The 26,327-nt window shown below is 44.4% G+C and overlaps 1 protein-coding gene across 6 annotated transcripts in view; it reads right to left on the bottom strand.

Moving 5' to 3' along the window:
• LOC126278282 (inactive dipeptidyl peptidase 10-like) overlaps nucleotides 1–26,327 on the bottom strand; it is a 1,623,672-nt gene that overhangs the window by 215,465 nt on the left and 1,381,880 nt on the right. For all 6 annotated transcript variants that reach the window (XM_049978288.1, XM_049978290.1, XM_049978291.1 and 3 more), the window contains exon 6: nucleotides 22,841–23,052. In XM_049978288.1, the coding sequence (XP_049834245.1) occupies nucleotides 22,841–23,052 (212 nt within the window). The remainder of the gene's footprint in view (nucleotides 1–22,840; nucleotides 23,053–26,327) is intronic.

The raw sequence follows: 26,327 nt of genomic DNA, 5'->3' as shown, positions 1-26,327 counted from the left end.
TTCCAATGAATCTCAATCTGGCATGTATTTTACCGACGATCAACTTTATATGATCATTCCATTTTAAATCACTCCTAATGCCTACTCCCAGATAATTTATGGATTTAACAGCTTCCACTTGCTGACCTGCTATATTGTAGCTAAATGATAAGGGATCTTTCTTTCTATGTATTCGCAGCACATTACACTTGTCTACATTGAGATTCAATTGCCGTTCCCTGCACCATGCGTCAATTCGTTGGAGATCCTCCTGCTTTTCAGTACAATTTTCCTTTGTTACAACCTCTCGATATACCACAGCGTCATCCGCAAAAAGCCTCAGTGAACTTCCGATGTTACCCACAAGGTCATTTATGTATATTGTGAATAGCAACGGTCCTACGGCACTCCCCTGCGTCACACCTGAAATCATTCTTACTTCGGAAGACTTCTCTCCATTAACAATGACATGCTGCGTTCTGTTATCTAGCAACTCTTCAAACCAACCACACAATTTGTCTGATGATCCATATGCCCTTACTTTGTTCATTAAACGGCAATGGGGAACTCTATCGAACGCCTTGCGGAAGTCAAGAAACACGGCATCTACCTGGGAACCCGTGTCTTTGGCCCTGTGAGTCTCGTGGATGAATAGCGCGAGCTGGGTTTCACACGATCGTCTTTTTCGAAACCCATGCTGATTCCTACGGAGTAGATTTCTAATCTCCAGAAAAGTCATTATACTCGAACATAATACGTGTTTCAAAATTCTACATCTGATCGACGTTAGATATATAGCTCTATAGTTCTGCACATCTGTTCGACGTCCCTTCTTGAAAACGTAGATGACCTGTGCCCTTTTCCAATCCTTTGGAACGCAACGCTCTTCTAGAGACATACGGTACACCGCTGCAAGAAGGGGAGCAAGTTCCTTCGCGTACTCCCGTATTCGATTCGAAAGTAAGCCGACGCCCACGCGTGTCTTTCTTCAGGTCACCAAAAACGTGAACATCATACCATGGAAGCTCTAGCTCATATGGTGAACGTTGCATTTCTTCCTAACCAGATCGCTGAATCGTAGCCTTCATCCGATTGGCAGTGTGGGGGCGAGCGTTATTGTCCAACCAGACGATTCCCTCCGACAGCATTCCTGGCCGTTTTGACTTTATGGCGTGCCACAGTTTCTGCAAAGTGTCTTCATGCCGTTGCGCACCGATCGTGCTTTCGCGCTCGAGGAACTGGACAAGCAGAGGAACCATCGTGTTGCACGATAACGGCTGCTTCCACACTGCAAATCTAACGGCGGTGTGGTTGCGAAGAACTGCAACAGCTTCTGTACAACGGGATCTTTCACCGTGTGATTTTCACATCTTTGCGTGAACGTTGGTTTCTGTCGGACGAGGAAGTGCGAGAGGGAGTGCGGTTGTGGATCCGTCAGCGGTCGAGCGCGTGGTTACTTTCGACTGCACCTTTTTTGTGGTAGGTGTTCGGTTTTCATCTGATTGCCCCTTGTAAAGGGTTGTGGGATCAAAGAGATAAATAGCACAAATGTCGAAGTAAAACAAATATTATCGAGGGAAAGTTGCTGAAGCACTCAAATGTCCAACTGGGAATACGAGAAAGGATATACTGTACTGACCGACCACCAAGTTTGGAATGTGGTTCATTCTCAAGCGATATGCAATAAAATGGTAAATGCTACTTTTCAAATACCTGGAAATGAGTCGTGCTCGAAAATGGTAGTAATAATCAGAAAAATATATAAAGAAGAAACTCTGTTGGCCTGTCATTACAATGCATTTCATTCAATTTCTAGCTGCAGAAAAACATACTAGAGAAATATTCAGTTCATTAGATGCTTCTCTCTCGAAGGATCGGAGCGAATAAGCACAAGCCTTGAAACTTCCTGGCAGATTAAAACTGTGTACCGGATCGAGACTCGAACTCGGGACCTTGGCTTTCGCGGGCAAGAGCTCTACCAACTTTCTTTTCTTTTTTTTTCATTTTGTTCGTTATTGATCGTTGTGTTTGGTCGTCGCGGACGTCGGAAGACAACCTGTTCAAGTTCGGTGGTTGATCCTTCCACTCAGTTTTTTACTACAGAGGCCAACCGGCTCTCTGACCGAACACGCTGAGCTACCGTGCCGGTTAATCCAACTGAGCTGCCCCAGCACGACTCACACTCGCCCTCACAGCTTTACTTCTGCCTGTACCTTGTCTCCTACCTTCCAAACTTTACAGAAGCTCTCCTGCGAACCTTGCAGAACTAGCCCTTCTGAAAGAATGGATATTACGGAGACATGGCTTAGCCACAGCCGGGGACATGTTTCCAGAATGGATTTTCACTCTACAGCAGAGTGGCCGCTGATATGAAACTTACTGGCAGATTAAAACTGTGTGCCGGATCGAGACCCGAACTCGGGACCTTTGCCTTTAGCGGACAAGTGCTCTACCAACTGAGCTACCCAAGCACGACTAACGCCCCGTCCTTCTCATTCTGGAAACATCCCCCAGACTGTGGCTAAGCCATGTTTGCGCAACATCCTTTCTTTCAGGAGTGCTAGATCTGCAAGGTTCGCAGGAGAGCTTCTGTAAAGTTTGGAAGGTAGGAGACGATGTACTGGCATAAGTAAGGTTGTGAGGACTGGGCGTGAGCCGTGCTTGGGTAGCTCAGTTAGTGGAGCACTTGCCTGCGAAAGGCAAAGGCCCCGAGTTCGAGTCTCGGTCCGGCAGACAGTTTTAATCTGCCAGGAAGTTTGATATCGGCGCCCACGCCGTTGCAGAGTCAAAATATCATTCAAGCATAAGCCTTATTTATCTTTTCTTTACCACGGAACAGCACAATAAATTTCCTTGGAAATATAAGGCTGATTAAAATTAAAAATATATGAATGACCTGATCGTTCTTGTTGTGGCTGTAATTGCATGTCTCATTATCATTATTATTTTAGGGATTTTTTTATGTGAAAAGAAACAAATCAAAACCGTTTGCTTGGTGTCACGCTATACCCTGCAACAAAATACGATGGCTACGTTTTTCAAGGTCTGATCAATTGAGAAATCAAAAACACAACTAATATTCAATGAAGCTTTGCGCAGATGTGTTGCACATTGTTTCTAGTATGCCTGTCGATTGCGTTACATCACACTTTTCAACACTGAGTACGCAGAGAGCAAGTGAAGGCACCTAGAACAATAGGCTCTCGCGCCCTGTGTGAAGTGCACGTTATCACTCAATTTCTTCATGCGGAGTAGTTCCACCTGATATCATGCAACCCACATAACTCAATTGTCATGCGTGACAGCAAAGTATACCAGTGGTGCAGGAAATTTGCAACAGAACTTACAGGCATTAATGATGCAGGTGGTCAGAGATTGAAGCTAGTGGATCAGGCGACTCGAGAAAATCACTACGAAGGGCAATTCAGAACAGGCGATGAGGAATGTTCTCATTAGTCACTGGCCATATTCATGACGAAGCTCAGCTGCAGCTGCAATGAAGGCGCCCCTGCAGCATTTTGAATGGGAAGTGTTCGATCATCCATGATACAGCCCGGACTTGGCTGCCTCTAGTTTCCATCTCTTCACACATATGAACTGCTGGCTATGAGGACAGCACTTTGGCACAGACAGCGAGGTGCAGACCAGTGTAGGGAACTGGCGGGTAGCAAAGGCGGCTACCTTCTATGTCGAGCGTATTAGGAAGTTGGTACATCGCTATGCCAAATGTCTCAGTTGGAGTGGCATTTACGTAGAGAAGTAGCTAGGAGGGATAGCAGAATGTTGTCAAATAATGCATTTTTTATTTGCACTGCGGTTTCCATTTCACGAACTATTGGATAGTGAAAGAAAATAGCTCTCATATATAGCACACTTTATAAAGTAGCCTACAGGAAACATTTTATGTATATTCTCATTTCATTCATCATACTTCCTTGACATGATCTCTGTTATAGGTTCTTTAATAAAGTACTTCAAGTGATTGGTATACAGGGTGGTACAAAAGTCCGGAAACACCCTGATAAAATCCAAATGGAGTAGCAAACAAGGAAACAGAATTCTTTCACACGAGGAACGGAATGGGAAAGCTTTATAGGCTATGCCACCAACATGGCGGCTGTATCGAAAGCCGCCATCTTGGATTCAACTCCAAAGTTTCAAGTGGGAATATGGTCATGTGACATATCAACCAGATAGACAATTTCACCAGAAAAACAATGCCGTTGTTTTTTTAACTGCTGGTCCCGGCGAAAGTTCGAGTCCTTCCTCGGCCATGGGTGTGTGTGTTTGTCCGTATGATAATTTAGGTTAAGTAGTGTGTAAGCTTAGGGACTGATGACCGTAGCAGTTAAGTCCCATAAGATTTCACACACATTTGACTTTTTTTATTTTAAACATAGCTTTATTCATTCTCAGGTTATAGCCAATTACTTGCTGCAGCAGTGGGACGCTCGGCAGCGTGAGTATTACGTACTATAAGTCATAAAATGGAGTCTGAAACGGTGCAAAGTAACTATCCCATGCCTGATATGTTACATTTGTTTAACTGTTAGGTGCCATTTACTCGTGCTATCGTTTTAATAATTGTTTCTTTATTTACAGTTTCAACACATGAAGAACGCATTGTAATCAGCTTGACATCAGGAGAAAGAAGCACACGGGTCTACATCTACATCTACATGACTACTCTGCAATTCACATTTAAGTGCTTGCAGAGGGTTCATCGAACCACAATCATACTATCTCTCTACCATTCCACTCCCTAACAGCGCGCGGGAAAAACGAACACCTAAACCTTTCTGTTCGAGCACTGATTTCTCTTATTTTATTTTGATGATCATTCCTACCTATGTAGGTTGGGCTCAACAAAATATTTTCGCATTCGGAAGAGAAAGTTGGTGACTGAAATTTCGTAAAAAGGTCTCGCCGCGACGAAAAACGTCTTTGCTGTAATGACTACCATCCCAACTCGTGTATCATATCTGCCACACACACGTGATAATACAAAACGAGCTGCCCTTTTTTGCACCCTTTCGATGTCCTCCGTCAATCCCACCTGGTAAGGACCCCATACCGCGCTGCAATATTCTAACAGAGGACGAACGAGTGTAATGTAAGCTGTCTCTTTAGTGGACTTGTTGCATCTTCTAAGTGTCCTGCCAATGAAATGCAACCTTTGGCTCGCCTTCCCCACAATATTATCTGTGTGGTCCTTCCAACTGAAGTTGTTCGTAATTTTAACACCCAGGTACTTAGATGAATTGACAGCCTTGAGAATTGTAGTATTTATCGAGTAATCGAATTCCAACGGATTTCTTTTGGAAGTCATGTGGATCATCTCACACTTTTCGTTATTTAGCGTCAACTGCCACCTGACACACCATACAGCAATCTTTTCTAAATCGCTGTGCAACTGATACTGGTCTTCGGATGACCTTACTAGACGGTAAATTACAGCATCATCTGCGAACAATCTAAGAGAACTGCTCAGATTGTCACCCAGGTCATTTACATAGATCAGGAACAGCAGAGGTCCCAGGACGCTTCCCTGGGGAACACCTGATATCACTTCAATTTTACTCGATGATTTGCCGTCTATTACTACGAACTGCGACCTTCTTGACAGGAAATCACGAATCCAGTCGCACAACTGAGACGATACCCCATAGGTCTGCAGCTTGATTAGAAGTCGCTTGTGAGGAACGGTGTCAAAAGCTTTCCGGAAATCTAGAAATACGGAATCAGCTGGAGATCCCCTGTCGATAGCGGCCATTACTTCGTGCGAATAAAGATCTAGCTGCGTTGCACAAGAGCGATGTTTTCTGAAGCCATGCTGATTACGTGTCAATAGATCGTTCCCTTCTAGGTGATTCATAATGTTTGAATACAGTATATGCTCCAAAACCCTACTTCAAACCGACGTCAATGATATAGGTCTGTAGTTAAATGGATTACTCCTACTACCCTTCTTAAACACTGGTGCGACATGCGCAATTTTCCAATCTGTAGATACAGATCTATCGGTGAGCGAGCGGTTGTATATGAGTGCTAAGTAGGGTGCTATAGTATCAGCGTAATCTGAAAGGAACCTAATCGGTATACAATCTGGACCTGAAGACTTGCTCGTATCAAGCGATTTGAGTTGCTTCGCAACCCCTAAGGTATCTACTTCTAAGAAACTCATGCTAGCAGATGTTCGTGTTTCAAATTCTGGAATATTCCATTCGTCTTCCCTGGTGAAGGAATTTCGGAAAACTGCGTTCAATAACTCCGGTTTAGCGCCACAGTCGTCGGTAACAGTACCATCGGCACTGCGCAGCGAAGGTATTGACTGCGTCTTGCCGCTTGTGTACTTTACATACGACCAGAATTTCTTCGGATTTTCTACCAAATTTCGAGACAATGTTTCGTTGTGGAACCTATTAAAGGCATCCCGCATCGAAGTCCGTGTCTAATTTCGCGCGTCTGTAAATTTTAGCCCATCATCGGGATTTCGCGTTCTTCTGAACTTCGCATGCTTTTTCCGTTGCCTCTGCAACAGCGTTCGGACCTTTTTTGTGTACCGCGGGGGATCCGTTCCATCTCTTACCAATTTATGAGGTATGAATCTCTCAATTGCTGTTGCTACTATATCTTTGAATTTGAGCCACATCTCGTCTACATTTGCATAGTCAGTTCGGAAGGAATGGAAATTGTCTTTTAGGAAGGCTTCTAGTGGTACTTTATCCGCTTTTTTAAATAAAATTATTTTGCGTTTGTTTCTGATGGATTTGGAAGAAACTGTATTGAACCTAGCTACAACGACCTTGTGATCACTAATCCCTGTATCAGTCATGATGCTCTCTATCAGCTCTGGATTGTTTGTGGCTAAGAGGTCAAGTGTGTTTTCGCAACCATTTACAATTCGCGTGGGTTCGTGGACTAACTGCTCGAAATAATTTTCGGAGAAAGCATTTAGGACAATCTCGGAAGATGTTTTCTGCTTACCACCGGTTTTGAACAAGTTTTTTTGCCAACATACCGAGGGTAGGTTGAAGTCCCCACCAACTATAACCGTATGAGTGGGGTATTTATTTGTTACGAGACTCAAACTTTCTCTGAACTGTTCCGCAACTGTATCATCGGAGTCTGGGGGTCGGTAGAAGGAGCCAATTATTAACTTAATTCGGCTGTTAAGTATAACCTCCACCCATACCAATTCGCACGGAGTATCTACTTCGACTTCACTACAAGATAAACCACTACTGACAGACACAAACACTCCACCACCAATTCTGCCTAATCTATCTTTCCTGAACACCATCTGAGACTTCGTAAAAATTTCTGCAGAACTTATTTCAGGCTTTAGCCAGATTTCTGTACCTATAACGATATCAGCTTCTGTGCTTTCTATTAGCGCTTGAAGCTCAGGGACTTTTCCAGCGCAACTACAACAATTTACAACTATAATTCCGACTGTTCCTTGATCCAAGCACGTCCTGTATTTGCCATGCACCCTTTGACATTGCAGCCCACCCCGTACTTTTCCGAGGCCTTCTAACCTAAAAAACCGCCCAGTCCACGCCACACAGCCTCCGCTACCCGTGTAGCCACCAGCTGAGTGTAGTGAACTCCTGACCTATTCAGCGGAACCCGAAACCCCACCACCCTATGGCGCAAGTCAAGGAATCTGCAGCCAACACGGTCGCAAAACCGTCTGAGCCTCTGATTCAGACCCTCCACCCGGCTCTGCACCAAAGGTCCGCAGTCGGTTCTGTCGACGATGCTGCACATGGTGAGCTCTGCCTTCATCTCGTAAGCAAGACCGGGAGCCTTCACCAAATCAGATAGCCGCTGGAATCCAGAGAGAATTTCCTCAGATCAAAAGCGACACACGTCATTAGTGCCGACATGTGCCACCACCTGCAGCTGGATGCACCCTGTGCTCTTCATGGCATCCGGAAGGACCTTTCCACATCAGGAATGACTCCTCCCAGAATGCACACGGAGTGCACACTGCATTTCTTCCCCTCCTTAGCCGCCGTATCCCTAAGGCGCCCCATTACGCGCCTAACATTGGAGCTCCCAACTACCAGTAAGCCCACCCTCTGCGATTGCCCGGACCTTGAAGGCTGAGAATGATCCTCTGAAACAGGGCAGGCAGCTGCATCTGGCTGAGCCAGAGACAGTGCCTGAAACCGGTTTGTCAGACGCACCGGGGAGGCTTTCTGATCAGCCTCCGGGGACGCCTTTCGCTGCCTGCCACGCCTTGGAACGACCTCCCAATCAACCACAGGCAAGGGCTCACCCCACTGCGGGCAGCAACCGGCGCAACCACAGCGGCAGACCGAACTGGGGACAGACGGGACGAGGTTGACATCCCGTGATACCCAAGTCCGGCTCCCCACAGTGGTGCCCATTGGCAACAGCCTCAAGCTGCGCGACCGAAGTCAGCGCCGATTGCAGCTGTGAGCGAAGGGATGCCAAGTCAGCCCTCATCCGAACACAGCAATCGCAGTCCCTGTCCATTCTAATCGATGTTGAACAACAGTTACTGAAACACGAGTCCGTGCCTAGATAACGCAAGCGAAACACGCATAGAATGTATCAACTAACCTGTACAAACGCCTAACGACTGCGCTACAATCTGCTGAATTTACGATTACAGTAACTAAAACTCGAAATTGCACCTCCTATACCAAACTCACACGCAATTTAAGTAAGAATCTACCAAGTAAACACTAAAGCGCGATGCTACAACTGTCAAATACTATAATACGCCCGAAATATGAATTAAACAATGCAAGTACCCAAAAACACGCAAAGAAATTAATTAAACTATCTAACAAATAAGTAAGCTAGGGTCATACGACTTGCTGCTGCAGCTGCTTATCCAACGGCGGCAGGGAGCACACATTGCTGAGGATTTCAACAGTCGTCACCCAATCAGACAGACCATTACTCACAGCGCAGTTGCCAAGGTTTTGGCCAAACTCCGAGCATCAGGTTCTGTCGCAGATAAACCTAAGGCTGGAAGACCAAAATCCGCCACCGATGAAGCAACAACAGTGATCGTGTTGGCATCATTTAGGAAGACTCCGCAACGAAGTACTCGTCGCCTGTCACAAGAATGTGGGGTTAGCCGTACCTCCATACTGCGAATTTTATGGCAGCACAAATAGCACCCATGCAAAATTCAGCTGCTCCAACACCTGAACGAGGATGACCCAGACCGTCGGGTACAGTTTGCAGCATGGGTGACTCAGCAACTGCAGATAAACCCACGTTTCCCCTATCAGGTGCTGTTCGGTGATGAAACCAATTTATTTATAAATGATGAAGTGAACAAGCAGAATCACAGATACTGGTCCGACACAAATCCGCACTGGATTGATGCTTCCAAAACGATCGACTCACAAAAAGTGATGGTCTTGTGTGGTGTGTGGGGTACCAAAGTCGTTGGACCTTTTTTTTATTGATGGTTCGTTAACAGCCAACTGTTATCTGAGGTTATTAGAGGAAGAAGTGTTTCCCTCGCTGTTAACGGAGGACGGGACATTTCCGGAATTCTTCCAGCATGATGGAGCGCCACCACATTATGGACACAATGTGCGAGCATTCCTGGATGTGCAGATCCTTTAAAAGTGGATTGGTCGTAGTGGTGCTATGAAGTGGCCACCACGTTCACCATATTTGACTCCTTTGGATTTTTATCTTTGGGATCATGTCAAAGCACTGGTTTACTCTGTGAAAATATGGGATTTGAATCATCTAAAGCAGAGCATTGTTGATGCGTGTGGTCAAATTCAGCCAGATGTCTTGGTCAAAGTTCATCAGGACTGGGTTCGGAGGATAGCATTAACAACCCAACATAATGGACAACATATCGAGCCATTCCTATGACTGTTGGTGGTCTCTCGGGACTGTGTAACATCGGGGTAATGTCTCTTCAAGGCATAACACACACGCTGCCGGGCGTCCCACTGCTGCCGCAAGTAATTGGCTATAACCCGAGAATGAATAAAGCTATGTTTAAACAAACAACGGTATTGATTTTCTGGTAAAATTCTCTATCTGTCTGACATGTCACATGACCACATTCCCAACTGAAATTTTGGAGTTGAATCCAAGATGGCGGCTTTCAAGATGGCCGCCATGTTGGTGGCATAGCCTATAAAATTTCCCCCTTCCCGTTCCTCGTATGTAGGGACCCTGTTTCCCTGTTTGCTACTCCGTTTGAATTTTATGAAGGTGTTTCCGAACTTTTGGAGCACCATGTATATGAGTGTAGACATGTGAACTATCTGAGGTGTAGCAGCTGCTGAAATGCGAAACGTACATGACTATTACTGCTAATAATCAGAGTGTAAATTCTAGTCTTTTTTCAGATTATGTTGATCGTCGGTTATTAGCGTTCCGTTTTTATTTTTTCCTCCACAATTGTGATGAGAATCTAGAGAAAAGCGGAAAGTGACATATATGTAAGGTTTTGGAATAGCGGTAAGGAAGGGTGGGTTTGCAGATAAAGTGCACTAACTTTATGCATTTCATGCATTTTCCTACGCTATTTTGCTTCCTACGTCAAAAATAGAGCGCTCGCTATGAAAAATATACCTACCTGAATGTCAGTTTTACATCGTGGCTGCTATGTGGTGAGACCTATGTGATAATTATCTAGCACCGAAAAAAACTACACACATTAACAATAGCTGTGGACCACTCAACATGTGATGCAGGCGTGTTGCTATTATGACTATCTTGCACCAATCGGAAGGCCACACCTAACGTTGTTTCTAAAGATACACGCAGCTACCACGAGCTCTCCCTATGGGTAGAACGCCGCACTCGAATGGATTGCAGCATTTCAGTTGACCAGTAGGGAAACAGTAGAGAGGCCTGAGGAACAACGAAGTACAGATTCGTCATGCTACGAAGGATAATCACTACTAATGATCGGGTCTGCATCATCAGTGTACGTGTAGAAAGCTTGTCAACCAGGGAAATTCCTCCAAGTGTGCACTGGAGTCAAAGTGACGTGGTGCGAACGTGGAGTTGGTCCAGTTCACAGATAGTGCTTAGCATTTACACTGCACAGGTCATCCACACTCTACAGGAGCACGGGATGGTCGATAGCTACAACTTCTGAGTGAAAGGAAGCGTGGGCAGAACTGAATTCCGAGCTCTTAGAGGCTACACGACGTCATAAATCGGATCAAGCTGTTACGAGGCGATTGCCTCATACCAATCTCCATTCGCGACGACCAACACGTGCATCACGTCGTACACAACAGCATCGAAGACTCCATTACAACTGGGCAAGAAATCATACTGAATGGACGCCCCAAAATTGCGTCGAGTTTCGTTTACAGACGAAACTCGGATCTGTTTGTATCCCTGATAATCGGAGACAGCCGCGTTTTTGCAGACGACCCGCTGATAACGAACGCCCCATGTGAAACAAGATGGTGACAGAGTGATGTTCTAGGGTTGCATTACATGGGCTAACCGTACACCTCTCGTGGTTGTTGAGGGCAATCTCACTGCTCCACGGACCTACGATAATCTGCAATCAGTAGTGGGACCGTTTTGCTAATACTGTGGTGACAGTTTTGTCTTGATGGATGGATGACTCATGCGCTGAGCGTCCTGTTCTCATGAACACGTTCCTTCAAAATGCTAGGGTATCAGAATGGAGTGGGCTGCTTGTTCCTCCGACGTGAGCCCACTCTGTGTGGGATCGATTGAAACAAACTGTTTTTTGACGGCAGGCCGGAGTGGCCGAGCGGTTCTAGGCGCTTGAGTCTGGAATCGCGCGACCGCTGCTGTCGCAGGTTCGAATCCCGCCTCGGGCATGGATGTGTGTGATGTCCTTAGGTTAGTTAGGTTTAAGTAGTGCTAAGTTCTAGGGGACTGATGACCTCAGATGTTAAGTCCCATAGTGCTCAGAGCCATTTGAATCATTTGTTTTTTGACATTGAAAACATCCACTTGCACTGAGGTGACAAAGAGCCATGTAATAGCGATATGCACCTATGCAAATGGTGGTACTATCGTGTACACGAGGTATAAAAGGCAGTGCATAGGCGGAGATGTCATTTGCAGTCAGGTGATTCATCTAAAAAGATTTCCGCACGAAGGCAATGAACAGACTTTCAACGTGGTATGGTAGTTGTGTAAGTAGGCTGTTTAGGATTTTTTATTGGTAACGCCGCCGCCACGTAGCGCTCTGTATGAAAATCACTGGCTGTGCTGTGCGCAGTCTGTGTTTAGTTTGCATTGTTGTCTGCCATTGTAGTGTTGAGCAGCGGCAGCTGGATGCTAACAGCGCGCAGCGTTGCGCAGTTGGAGGTGAGCCACCAGCAGTGGTGGACGTGGGGAGAGAGATGGCGGAGTTTTGAAATTTGTAAGAATTGGTGTCATGAACTGCTATATATATATTATGACTAGTGAGGTAAATACATTGTTTGTTCTCTATTAAAATCTTTCATTTGCTAACTATGCCTATCAGTAGTTGGTGCCTTCAGTAGTTTGAATCTTTTATTTAGCTGGCAGTAGTGGCGCTCGCTGTATTGCAGTAGCTTGAGTAACGAAGATTTTTGTGAGGTAAGTGATTTGTGAAACGTATAGGTTAATGCTAGTCAGGGCCATTCTTCCGTAGGGATTTTTGGAAGCAGATTGCGTTGCGCTAAAGATATTGTGTGTCAGTTTAAGCACAGTCGTGTATAATTGTTCAAAGAGGACGTTTCACATAGACCAGTCTTATATAATTGTTCTAAGGGGACGTTTCATATGGCGACCCTGCCAGGATACCTCACTGGAATCTTCTGATTTTTTCTTGTAGTTTGTGTAATTAATGTAGATTTTTTATTGCTAGCGTGTAATCATAGAGGGAATTTCCTTTGTAGTTGTAGTCTTTCATTGTTGTACAGTACAACAGTTGTGGCATGCATGTAGAGTTGCACCAAGTATTTCACAGCTGCGCTTGCAATTAACTAGATATTATTTTCAGTGCTATGTTAATGTGTTCTCTTATTTTTGCTCTTCAGATTGTGCTTTTATGTGTTATCGTGTGAAATATTGTGACAATAATGGCGTGTGAAAAACGTAATACTAGGCTACAAAGTAAACTGAGAAATGACAGTGAAGACGAAAGAAATGTGTTAGCGCCACCATGTAATGAATTCACAAATCTTCAAAGTAGTAATTTGGTAATAGTGCATAGGGAAATGGAGCGGGGTGCAAATAATGGTGTAGGAAGTGAAACAGTTAGTGAACAGGGAAGCATTATCGATCGATTGGTCGGCAACAGCTCGCGTCAGGAATCCGATATGACAGGACACAATCTTGCAAATACTGTACATTCAGATTTTGCGTCCTCACCGTTTTCTCAAATAAATCAAGACACATTTTATGCTTTTCAAAATGCGAATATTGCCGGTTCAAATGCACTGCCGAAAAGCATTGAGGAACATGTTTCAGACACCACACATATGACAACCGTTGGCAGAGTAGTAATTATTACAGGGAAAGATCACCTCTCCGCGGTAATGACTATCACAGAGACAATCAGAGAAACAGACAATATGGGAGCCAAAACAATTACTATCAAGGGAGACAGAATAACTTCAGACGCAACGGTTCACCACGCAGTTACGATGCCGGGAGAAATTCTCCGCTACGTGAGCGACAAACTCGAACCAATGTAAACTACCGACAAAACGACAGACCTGAATTCCATCAGAACTGGCGAGCTTCAAACAGGTCAGGGCCCTCTCGGCAAGGTGAATTGGTAGAAGTTAGGTCTCCTAATCCCAATAACGGCCCGCGCCAACAAAGACACAGACAATGACTCGCACCGCAGGCAGCCGCGTGCGCCGGCTGGCTCAGAGAAAAATAACATAGACGCTAACCTTGAGAAAAATTCCAGTATTCTTTACCAACGTCTACCACATGATAACTGCGTTGAAGTTGAAACTCTGCGTACTAGGAAGAGTAAAGGTTTACACCACATTTTACATGCAAAACCGTTTATTAAGAGATAATGTGCTCTTTAAGTTTTCTTTGGCATAAAACATTTCACTTCACATTTCTAGTATGCTTTGTCACACTGAGAACCTGTTAACATGCAACCATGTTTGAAGTTAACTATACAGTCTAGAACCTAGGTAACATTTTTAAACAGAAATTACGAATGCATTGTTATAGTGAACAGATGACACAGTGTTGTTATTTGTACATTCTTGCTTGTTAGTTGCACGATTTCGTAACGACTATAAGGCTTACATACTTAGAACATTTACCAGTACTGCTAATGAGATTTTAATGCAACATTTTGGTTTACTTGAAAACACATTCTTTATTTGAAGTTCATTCGGTGAGATTAAAGATTACTTAGCATTTGGTTTCTCTAATAGCTACACGATTATATCACAACGCTACTAATATGTGACACGATTTACATTGTTGCTTTTGCGGTGTATCTGTTTTATATCTGCACAGTTTTTCTGTATTATTCTGGAAAGTAAAACATGTTTTAGTAGTAACTTTTGTGGTATAGCTATAATGAGACAGCCTTTATCGTAGCACGACAATACGTTACATTATAGTACTTTCTAGATCACGGTAAGGTACGTAATAACTACCATATCTATACGGAAAGCATTTCACCTTCGTTTATGATGAGGTAAGTACATTGACTTCAGCAGAACTTTGCTTACAGAGGACGATAACTACGACAGTTCCACAGAATTATCTTACAGCAAAACGCACATTTAGCACTACAGGGCACGCATTTGAGTGATTAATTTGGTACTTAAACCATTTATTTATCAATATTGTTGAATTAAAAAGAAAGATTTTTGTTATACATTTCATTCCATTGCTGTAATCTGCAACACCTGAGGATACAATTGCATTAATCCTCAGGGGGGTACACGCTTACTTTGTGTACCATGTGTTTGGCAAGCACAAGGAGCCCTAGCTAATATGGTATTTGCTTATACAACTTTACACATCGATACTATATTTCTCCAACACAGAATTACACAGCTATTTGATTATTTTAACAGAGAAGCAAACATATTTTTACTACATCAGTGACACATGTTTACGCAATTACACAGTGGGATAACTTCACAATTATGAAATTGCGTTGTCTGTACTTTGTGAACTGTTCATAATTTTTCGGAACCATTGCGATACTATGAGAGCTTTGAATGATGTATTTGGTATGGGATCATGATTTTTAAAGTACGTTTGAGGTATATGACACTTTTGACATGAGCAGAGAATTTTTTTTTAGGTTTTGAAATTTTTGCAGAAAGCTACGACGATTTTGAGATTTGGCTGAGTTTTTATGATGTTATTATTACGATGACAATGTGTATTATGCTGTTGCGGAATGTTTATGATCAATAAGCTGATGCTATATGAGGAATTTGATTATGCTACGTATTTCTTATGATGAAATATTGAAGACGTGTCGACGAAGAAGGTAAGGAATAATGAGTAGTGGTTAGGGACTCTGGTTTGTGAAAAAGGTTGTTGAAAACCAAGGAACGTACTTTAAGAGTTATGAAATGTATTTAAATGCATGAATGTATTACAATGCCGACGGAACTTTTTTGGACACTGTTATAGCAATACGATTTTGTTTCTACAGATTTGTAACGCAAATTATTCACCAGTGAAATTTTTTATATGAGACTGTCACTGTAGCAGAAACTGGTATCGTAAATATTTCGGTAAGAAAGGTAAGTGACCACCTGCACTTAATGCGTCGTGGGCACCCAGTTGCGCGACAGCCACCTGGAAACAAGCCATTAGTGTGTGTCTTTCAGAGGCACAGGTGAAAAAAAAAGAGACAATTATCCTCGCTCTTGACATTCCTTTGTAGAAAGCATCGCAAATACGACACGCTCAAACTTGAAAACATATGATTACACTATGGCGCTCTTAATTTATGATATTTACTAAATTGTCTAATGAAATGATGAGAAACATTTTTACATCTATTGTCTTTCTGGTTGACAGACTTATTACTGCCTTTGGAGACGCCATCTAGTGAATGACATTTCACACATTGCTTTGTATATATTTGCTGATTTTGTTTAATATCTAGTTTCTAGCTGCACTGCAGCATTGGTTAAAATAAAATTTTATAGATGTACTAATATAAATATTTTCTGTCTACAGATCCAGTATATAATGATAAGGTGATATACTTCCAAAAAATGAGGGAGCACAAAAAGACATTTCCCTTCACAGGAACTGCATACATAATTTTCTTCTCAACTACTTGGTAATGTATTTCATAGAATAAGTTTTTGTGGTGCACCACTTTAATTATATAGACATTAAGATGTGAATATACATTTCCCTTATCTGCGTTGTTGTCTTTAGTGTACTATTTTTTTCTGCTTGTGGGTTTGTCAAGTTTAGGTATAAGTTACTACATTTATTGCTGCATGCTTTGCTTGCTTGCACTTTTTTGTCATTGCTGTTTGTATTAATTGTTTTGTGCTGCTGCATTGCCTCGTCCCTTAGTTAAGCATCTGAGGTCAGTAGATTTAAGTTAGCTTAAGAGTGGGTAGACTATATAAGAAACTAACTATGATGAATTGGAAGAAATTCATCGAGAAGCTATAAGAAAATGGTTTGGCCAGAAAAGTAGTGTACAGTGGAGAAAAACTATTTTTGAAACAGGATGTGAACAGAATACAGAAAGCATGCTTGGATAGGATGTTTTTTTGGCTGGAGCAAAAGTTGAAATAAGAGGGACGATCTATGGAATTGAAGTTTTGGGTTGGACTGCAGTACCAAATGTTACACTGAAAACAAACCCTGTCCTTTCCTTTTGTGTTATCCCACTATGTGTTTGTGTACCCTTGTGTATTTATTTTCTTCCTGTCTATGTGTACTGTTTCATAGAATTTTTTCTCTTCTAATACTAGGATACATTCACTAAGATGAGGAATACTGTTATCCTCAAAAATAATTTGCATTAATGACATGTTATTTACTTTGTAAAGATGTTTACACATTATTTATTCTGTTTTGTTCTAATGCTCATGTGTGAAGTTGATGTTTCAAAATTTATTCTGATCTTTTATGTATGTACTTATGTCATAATTCCTGTAACACTGATGTATATGTATATTTCTATTCTTTTGTAAAGTCTGTTTTACTACAAATGTTATCTGTATTGTTATATTCTTTAATGATGTATTTTGTGCCTTTGTTATTGTAGTCTTATGTTATAAAATTGTAATTGACACCAGTTCATCAAATTAAGTAACTTGTAAGTTACATTTCACTGCACACGTTTCTGTTGGTCATAGTATATGGACAATATGTGAGAAGTAGGGATTGTTAGTGTTTGCACATGTGTTGATAATTCAGCAAGGGACTGGATAACAGTATTGCTGGTTCTAAGGATAATTCCAAAACTTTGTAAGTGCACAAGTGGTGGTTGATGGACTTGCTATATTTTCCACAAGACTGTTTGATGGTGATTGTGCACCTGCACAGTCGCAACAGATGGCAGCTGGCCATCTCTACAAGGACTACAGTGGGTCTACACCTTTGATGACCCACCAATACCATTATTTCTACAAGGACTGCAGTGGGTCTGCACCTCTGGTGGCCCACCAATACCGTAATCTGTACCAGGACTACAATGGGTCTACTCTGTGACGACCTACATACCAATATTCTTTAAAACTTCTACTGACTCTGCTGTGGGTTTGCTCTGTTGTGGCCCATTACCTGTCTGCATATCAAGAGTCAGCACTGTCTTTCCATTGGAAGGACAACACTACTTGTTCACGACTGCATGGAAATACACTACTTCCATGTGCATTTTCTTTTACTACTCAGACTTTGAGAAAAACACTGCAATTTTACTTTGATGAATGATCATGACTGTCTTTATGGACTGTGAGAAAATTTTAGCTTTTGACCAACATTGTATCGATAAGTGTGTGCATTTCGAAAAAATTTTTCAAATCTGTATTGGCCACTGCCCAAAACAATTTGTAAATTTCTTTTGTGGGGAGCATGGTGGCTATGTAAGTAGGCTGTTTAGGATTTTTTATTGGTAACGCCGCCGCCACGTAGCGCTCTGTATGAAAATCACTGGCTGTGCTGTGCGCAGTCTGTGTTTAGTTTGCATTGTTGTCTGCCATTGTAGTGTTGAGCAGCGGCAGCTGGATGCTAACAGCGCGCAGCGTTGCGCAGTTGGAGGTGAGCCGCCAGCAGTGGTGGACGTGGGGAGATAGATGGCGGAGTTTTGAAATTTGTAAGAATTGGTGTCATGAACTGCTATATATATTATGACTAGTGCGGTAAATACATTGTTTGTTCTCTATTAAAATCTTTCATTTGCTAACTATGCCTATCAGTAGTTAGTGCCTTCAGTAGTTTGAATCTTTTATTTAGCTGGCAGTAGTGGCGCTCGCTGTATTGCAGTAGCTTGAGTAACGAAGATTTTTGTGAGGTAAGTGATTTGTGAAACGTATAGGTTAATGTTAGTCAGGGCCATTCTTTCGTAGGGATTTTTGGAAGTCAGATTGCGTTGCGCTAAAGATATTGTGTGTCAGTTTAAGCACAGTCGTGTATAATTGTTCAAAGAGGACGTTTCACATAGACCAGTCTTATATAATTGTTCTAAGGGGACGTTTCAGTTGGAGCTAGACGCATGGAACATTCGATTTCGGAAACTGTTGGGGTATTCGATATTCCGAGATACAAAGAGTCAAGAGTGTACCGAGAACACAAGATTTCATGCATTACCTCTCACCACAGACAATACAGTGGCCGACGGTAGCAGTGCTGACCGATAAGCAACATTGAGTTAAATAACCACAGAAATCTATTTGGGATATACGACGAACGTTGTCGTGTCCTGACATAGGTGGGAGAGGGAGAAAAGGGGTTACTGGCCAGTCTGCGCTCCCGAGCGGTACAGAAATGGCTCTGAGCACTATGGGACTTAACGTCTGAGGTCATCAGTCCCGTAGAACTCAAAACTACTTAAACCTAACTAACCTAACGACATCACACACATCCATGCCCGAGGCAGGACTCGAACCTGCGACCGTAGCGGTCGCGAGCGGTACAGAGCAGAAGGCAGAAGGACAGTTCACAGTGAAGGCATTTAACTGTTTTCTTCTGTCTGAGCCACCACTGGTACAGGCATTTACTAGAACTGCAGGTGAGTAGGGAACTCGTTGTGGAGACTCTTGGACAAACATGGTTTTGAAATAGTTGTTTATTCCAAACAGGACTAACTAATACATTGGAGGCTAGTTCTAGGGTTAGAAAAAAGCATGAATAACACTGTTACAACAGAAGCCAGTGCAGAAGTCCTAGGAGTGGATGCTAACCACAGTAGCAAATACTAGGAGCATCCTATGGCAACAACTCAGTTGCAAAACAAAACATACTGAATGTGACACTGTTCACTGAGGCACTCCAAGTGAGAGAGAGAATACTTACGCGGAGCTGGACCGAGGCTGGAGTCGACGGATGCGGATTCGGTTCCCAGATCGTCTGACTGAGAACTTCGCCAAAATGCGGAATCTAGGGGTTTTAAAGAGTCGCGTGGTGGCACTGTTTTTCCCACTTAAAGCCACCCAGCCAATCCCGGAGGTCTCTTGCAGGCGCCTGCCAATCATGGCTTAGTTAGGTCCCCTCTACTGCTCTTAAGGCGCGGGTGTTAATGCAATTGCACTAAGCCCATATTTGGTATCAACATTGTTCAGATGAAAGCTAAAGGTAACTGCTCTGCCAAATAATGCTTGCAAGACTATTGTTATACGTCATTTATCCCAGCCCCTCGGGATCCCCGGAGGAGGGACTGCTAGGTCAACAGTTTTTGGCGTTTTCGCTCTCTTTCTGGCCCTTGTGAGCCTTCTGACGTTGCTGTTCTCAGGGCTGGTATCACGCTGGCTTTATATGCTAGTACATGCCTGTTGGTTACAAAGTTCTACGGTGGCAACCTACCACAGCGTATAGACGACATATGGAGTTACATGTTAATTCCTTGAAGTGTAACTAGCGACCTGGGACCGCGTCTGGGGGCGTTTGCATTTACGCAAAATTCTCCGCTTACGGTTTACTTCATGTAACAATATCTCTCCTAGTTTCGTCTGCCATCAGCATCGTCTCTGCTTTCACGCCTTGGAGCGCCTGTCCTCCTTTCTCACAGCTTCAAGATAACAATACAGCAGCAAGGAATAATCAGTATGTTACAACGTATCCGTTAGGACAGTGCGGCGCGATCTGGCTGTAATGGGCAATGGCAGCAGACGACTGACGCGAGTGCCTTTGCTAACAGCACGACATCACCAGTGGCGCCTCCCTGGGCTCGTGACGATATTGGTTGCATCCTGTAAAACCGTGACCTGGTCAAACGGGTCGCGGTTTCAGTTGGTAAGAGCTGGTTTTAGGGTTTGAATATGGTGCAGACCGACGAAGCCATGGACCCAAGCCAACTGGAGTGGCCGAGCGGTTCTAGGCGCTACAGTCTGGAGCCGCGCGACCGCTACGGTCGCAGCTTCGAATCCTGCCTCGGCCATGGATGTGTGTGATGTCCTTAGGTTAGGTACGTTTAAGTAGTTCTAAGTTCTAGAGGATTGATGACCTCAGCAGTTAAGTCCCATAGTGCACAGAGCCAAGTTGTCAAGAAGACACCGTGCAAGTTCGTAGTGATGCCTTGACGGTGTGGGCTCTGTTTACATGGAATAGAGTGGGTCCTTTGGTCCAACTAATCATTTGCCATTTGCAGCCTCCATTGACTTCACGTTCCCAAACAACGACAGAATTTTATGGATGAAAATGCCGCAATTGTTCGTGATTGTTTTGAAGAATATTCTGGACAATTCACCCAGATCGTCCGATATGAATCCTAACGAATGTTAATGAGACATAATCGAGAGGTCAGTCCGAGCACAACATTCTGCACCGGCAACACTTTCGCCCTTAAGGACGGCTGTAGAGGCAGCATGACTCAATACTTCTGCAGGGGACTTACAACGACTTGTTAAGTCCATGCTACGTCGAGATGCTGCACTATTCCAGACAAAAGGAGGTCCGAAACGAGATTGGGCGTCCTCCACGACTTGAAATTGAAATTTGAAATTCGCGGTATGATCTTATGGGACCAAACTGTTTAGGTCATCGGTCCTTAAGCTTACACACTGCTTAATCTAACTTAAACTAACTTACGCTATCGACAACTCACACATCCATACCCGACGGACGACTCGAACCTCTGACGGGAGAGAGCCACGCGGAGCGCGACAAGACGTCTCAAACCGCGCGGCTACCCCGAGCGGCCCCCATGACTTGTTTCAACTCAGTGCAGTCACTGAAAAATGTGACACTTTGGACCAGGGTCATTGCAGGTATGCCACAACGGACTCAAGCCTGTCTGGGCAAGGAGGTGTCCCGCCACGTATTGACGTAGCTACGAATGCTGTGAATCCCCCACTCCTTCCCCCCGCCCAATGGGAAACGTACGATTTTGTCGTTATGCAGAAGCGCTCTCTTTTTTTAGGTGGTCTGGGCACATTGCAAATGAATAGATGCGCATTCTTGATAGCCAATTTTTGATTTCTGTAGCATGAACTTCGAAGTAAAGCAGTGTCGAAAAACTTTTTTTGATGACTCAAGATAGTAACTGCTCCCGAAAGAACAAATACCATTGATGACCGTGCAACTTCTCTAGAATAAATGATAATTAATTGAAACCGTCAGTTTCGGACAGGTGTTGTTGACATACCTCGATGGGGGCAGCTGAAAATATGTGCCCCGACCGGGACTCGTACCCGGGATCTCCTGCTTACATGGCAGACGCACTATGCATCTCATACACCGAGGACACAGATGAATAGCACGATTGCAGGGACTTATCTCTTGCAAGAGAAGCTGCACGGTCACCAATGGTATCTGTTCTTTCGAGAGCAGTTACTACCTTCATATATAGTTAAAGGCTACCCAGCCATTGACCTTCATCTGTGCGAATGCAGACAGGTTGCCCGAACTCTTACGGAAATCGTCACCTTAGTGTGCGTGAATAATGAGTGGATGGCCAAATATCTATTAGGTGCATTACGTATGCAGATTGTGGACAGTCGGGAATGTGGGTCTCACGGGCAGCGTGCAAGGGATAAGTCCCTGCAGTTGCGCTTTTCATTTGTGTTCTCGGTGGCTCAGATAGCCGGCACGGTAACTCGGCGTGTTCGAAATGGTTCAAATGGCTCTGGGACTTAACATCTATGGTCATCAGTCCCCTAGAACCTAGAACTACTTAAACCTAACTAACATAAGGACAGAACAAAAGACCCAGTCATCACGAGGTAGAGAAAATCGCTGACACCGCCGGGAATCGAACGCGGGAACCCGGGCGGGGGCCTCGGCGTGTTCGGTCAGAGGGTTATCTGCCCTCTATAATAAAAAAAAAATATCTGAGTTAATGGAAAAACGACGATCTGAAACGATCTTGTGCCGTCCGCCACGAGCAGATGCAACGAACAACATGAGTTTTTTTTTTTAAAAAGTATAGGGCGTCAGTCATGTAAGCGGGAGGTGCCGGGATCGAGTCCCGGTCGGGGCTCACATTTTCAGCTGTCCCCATTGAGGTATATCAACAACACCTGTCGGCAGCTGAGGGTTTCAATTAATTATCATTTATTTTTGTTGATGTGTTTATAACGGGGATGTTACGCTATGTTCGTTCTCTTCGATTCCTGCCAGTGTATACGCATGTTCACAGATACGAGCGAATGGAAGTGAACACTGGCGAATTGTCTGCGGAGGCCGGTCCGCCGCTGCTGGCTTCCATTCGCTGCTCAGCAGACGAGGCGCGCCTGCGGCCTACCTTCGTAGAGCCAGTCGGCGACGCCGTTGAAGACGGTGTTGGGGACGCCGGAGCTGGAGACGCGCACGGGCGCCCTGCGGCGCGGGTCTGCGCTGTAGTACACGTCGTTGTCGTGCACGAAGGCCAGGCTGGAGCCGCGCGGGGACCACACGGCGTGCTGCAGGCGCGGCGCCTGCCGGTCCAGCTCCACCGGCGACACCGAGTACTTGTTCCTGCAACACACCCCCTCCTGTGGCCACACAGCTTCTAGCGGACACACTGTCATCTACAGTATCGCTCAGTTATTTTGAAACATTGGAAATTTGTGGTAACTACACTACTGGCCATTAAAATTGCTACACTAAGAAGAAGTGCAGATGATGAACGGGTATTCATTCGACAAATATATTATACTAGAACTGACATGTGATTACATTTTCACGCAATTTGGATGCATAGATCCTGAGAAATCAGTACCCAGAACAACCACCTCAGGCCGTAATAACGGCCTAGATACGCCTGGGCATTGAATCAAACAGAGCCTGGGTGGCGTGCACGAAACCACAGTTCATCAAGAGTAGTGACTGGCGTATTGCGACGAGCCAGTTGCTCGGCTACTATTGACCAGACGTTTTGAATTGGTGAGAGATCTGGAGAATGTGCTGGCCAGGGCAGCAGTCGAACATTTACTGTATCCAGAACGGCCCGTACAGGACCTGCAACATGCGGTCGTGCATTATCCTGCTGAAATGTAGGGTAGAGCCGCGGGTCGTAACACATCTGGAATATAACGTCCACTGTTCAAAGCGCCTTCATTGTGAACAAGAGGTGACCGAGACGTGTAACCAATGGCACCACATACCTCCATGCCGGGTGATACGCCAATATGGCGATGACGAATACACGCTTCCAATGTGCGTTCACCGCGATGTCGCCAAACACGGATGCGACCATCATGATGGTGTAAACAGAACCTGGATTCATCCGAAAAAATGACGTTTTCCCGTTCGTGCACCCAGGTTCGTCGTTGAGTACACCATCGCAGGCGCTCCCAGTTGACAGTCCATGCTGCTGCAAACGTCGTCGAACTGTTCGTGCAGATGGTGGTTCTCTTGTAGACGTCCCCATGTATTGACTCAGGGATCGAGACGTGGTTGCAAGATGCGATACAGCCATTCAGGTAAGATGCCTGTCATATCGATTGCTAGTGATACGAGGCCGTTGGGATCCAGCACGGCGTTCTGTATTACTCTCCTGAATCCACCGATTCCATATTCTGCTAACAGTCATTGGATCTCGACCAACGCTAGCAGCAATGTCGCGATACGATAAAACTCAATCGCGATAGGCTAAAATCCGACCTTTATCAAAGTCGGAAACGTGATGGTACGCATTTCTCCTCCTTACAGGACGCATCACAACAACTTTTCAGCAGGCAACGCCGGTCAACTGCTGTTTGTGTATGAGAAATGGGTTGGAAACTTTCCTCATGTCAGCACGTTGTAGGTGTCGCCACCGGCCCCCACCTTGTGTGGATGCTCTGAAAAGCTAATCATTTGCAAATCATAGCATCTTCTGCCTGTCGGTTAAATTTCGCGTCTGTAGCACGTCATCTCCATGGTGTAGCAATTTTAATGGCCAGTAGTGTACTATGGGAGCAAACTGCTAAGGTTATCGGCCGCTAGGCTTACGCACTACTGAATCTAAACTAAACTAACTTACGCTAAGGACAAGACACCCCCCCAAGCCCGAGGGAAGAGTCGCACCTCCGACGGGGGAGGCGCGCGAACCGTGACAAGACCCCAAGACCGCGCGGCTACTCCACGCGCCACATCTAATTCTAAAATTTTTATTTACTTATGGCAATGCCTAAAACCAAGGAATATTTAATAGATATCAGACAAGTTTTATTGACAGTGCTGAGTCAAGAACAAACTCAGTCCTTCGTTGCAAAGTTGCTTGGCATGGCACAAAAACTTGTATCAGGGCCCGACTTCAGAAAAAAGGAGACCGAGAACAACAAACGAAGTTGTCGTCCCAGAAAAACCACACAAAGAGAATACAGGAGCCCCGGAAGGCAATCGACGGCTCAAAAATGGTTCATCCTTGCATTTTTCCACCTGTGTAATTCAATAATTGCCATACATATGACTCATTACCTCTTTCTTTGGAGGTATAATGACATAACACTTTTTTCTCGATCTACATTTTTGCTTTGGGTGACAATTTTGGTTTTCGATCTGTCACACGTGTTAAACGACTAAACACAACATTCTCGAGCTGTTAGAAACATGCTAATAGTTGCTGTGGCTGTCGGTTTGATATTGCTTGTGTTGTAATAAATACCTGACAGTTTGAAAGAGAAAATGTGAACTTGCACTGCCGACAATGTCACAATTAATAAAATGTTCCGGGCTATATGCCGCGGTCGAACTGATTTCACCTTAAAACACGGCGTTTTGTCCCCATCTGCGGAGGACATTTTCAAGGGGGATCGTAGCTTTGTTGGTTGTCCGATTCACACCCTTGCTCCAAACTGACTGTAGTCAAACTAGGGAATTACCATCACATACGCAGGCTATCGTTAACAACCCAACGCAGGCGGCTGCGCTTCGAGTCGTTCCGTGGCGGGGAAGCATGCAGTGCTGGTGAATGGCGACGCATTATGTTCATCGATGAACTGTAATTCTGCTCCAACTCGGATGACCATCGTCGGCGAGTATATCGGGGACCTGCGGAGGGATCCCATCCTTCCAATGTCTTGGAGAAGCCCAGCAATGTTATTCCTGGTGTCGTGGAAAGCTATCGAGTATGACTTCAGATCACGGCTGGTAGCGACTGAAGCAAATCTGACGGCATAACGGCACGTTACGAGCGTCCTGCGTCCTCGCGTGTAGCGCGGTTTCGTTTTTCAAAGGGAATGAGCTCTCCACATATGGCATGTGTCTCTAGGAATTCTCTGAATGATGTTGCGATGCTCTCGTGGCCAACAAGAACCCCAGACCTGCCCCCCCCCCCCCCCCCCTCAGAAAATATGTATGAACGGTCGGATATCAACTCTGTCCCAGCATCTATGTGCTTTCTTGCCTCAAGAGAGGATTAAACGGCTTTATCCGCACCCTTCCCAACCGAGTTAGTGCATGAATCTTAGCAAGGGGGGATACATAAGACTGATAAGTGAGTTCATACTACCAACTGCTTTGTAAATTTGACTCGAGATTGTATTTGGTGAAATACCGTCATATGTCCTCCTCTTAGCCAGTGAAGTTCCATTTCGTGTCGTCTTTATTTTCTTATATACGAGGGTTGGAACTTTAACAGTGGCAACTATTTATTTACAGCTCGCACAAAATAAATACGTGTTTCAAAGTTTTACTGACCTTCAAAGTAGTCACCATTGTTGTGTATAACACTTTGCCAGCGATGTGGAAGTCGTGGGATACTATTAGCAGTGCCAGTTGTATTGACCGTTCGAACGGTGCGGTCTGTTGCCAGAAGAATTTGTAGC

This window comes from Schistocerca gregaria, chromosome 6 (assembly GCF_023897955.1).
Source record: "Schistocerca gregaria isolate iqSchGreg1 chromosome 6, iqSchGreg1.2, whole genome shotgun sequence".
In the NCBI taxonomy this organism is placed as follows: Eukaryota; Metazoa; Arthropoda; class Insecta; order Orthoptera; family Acrididae; genus Schistocerca; species Schistocerca gregaria.
This window is presented reverse-complemented; position numbering and strand designations above follow the sequence as displayed.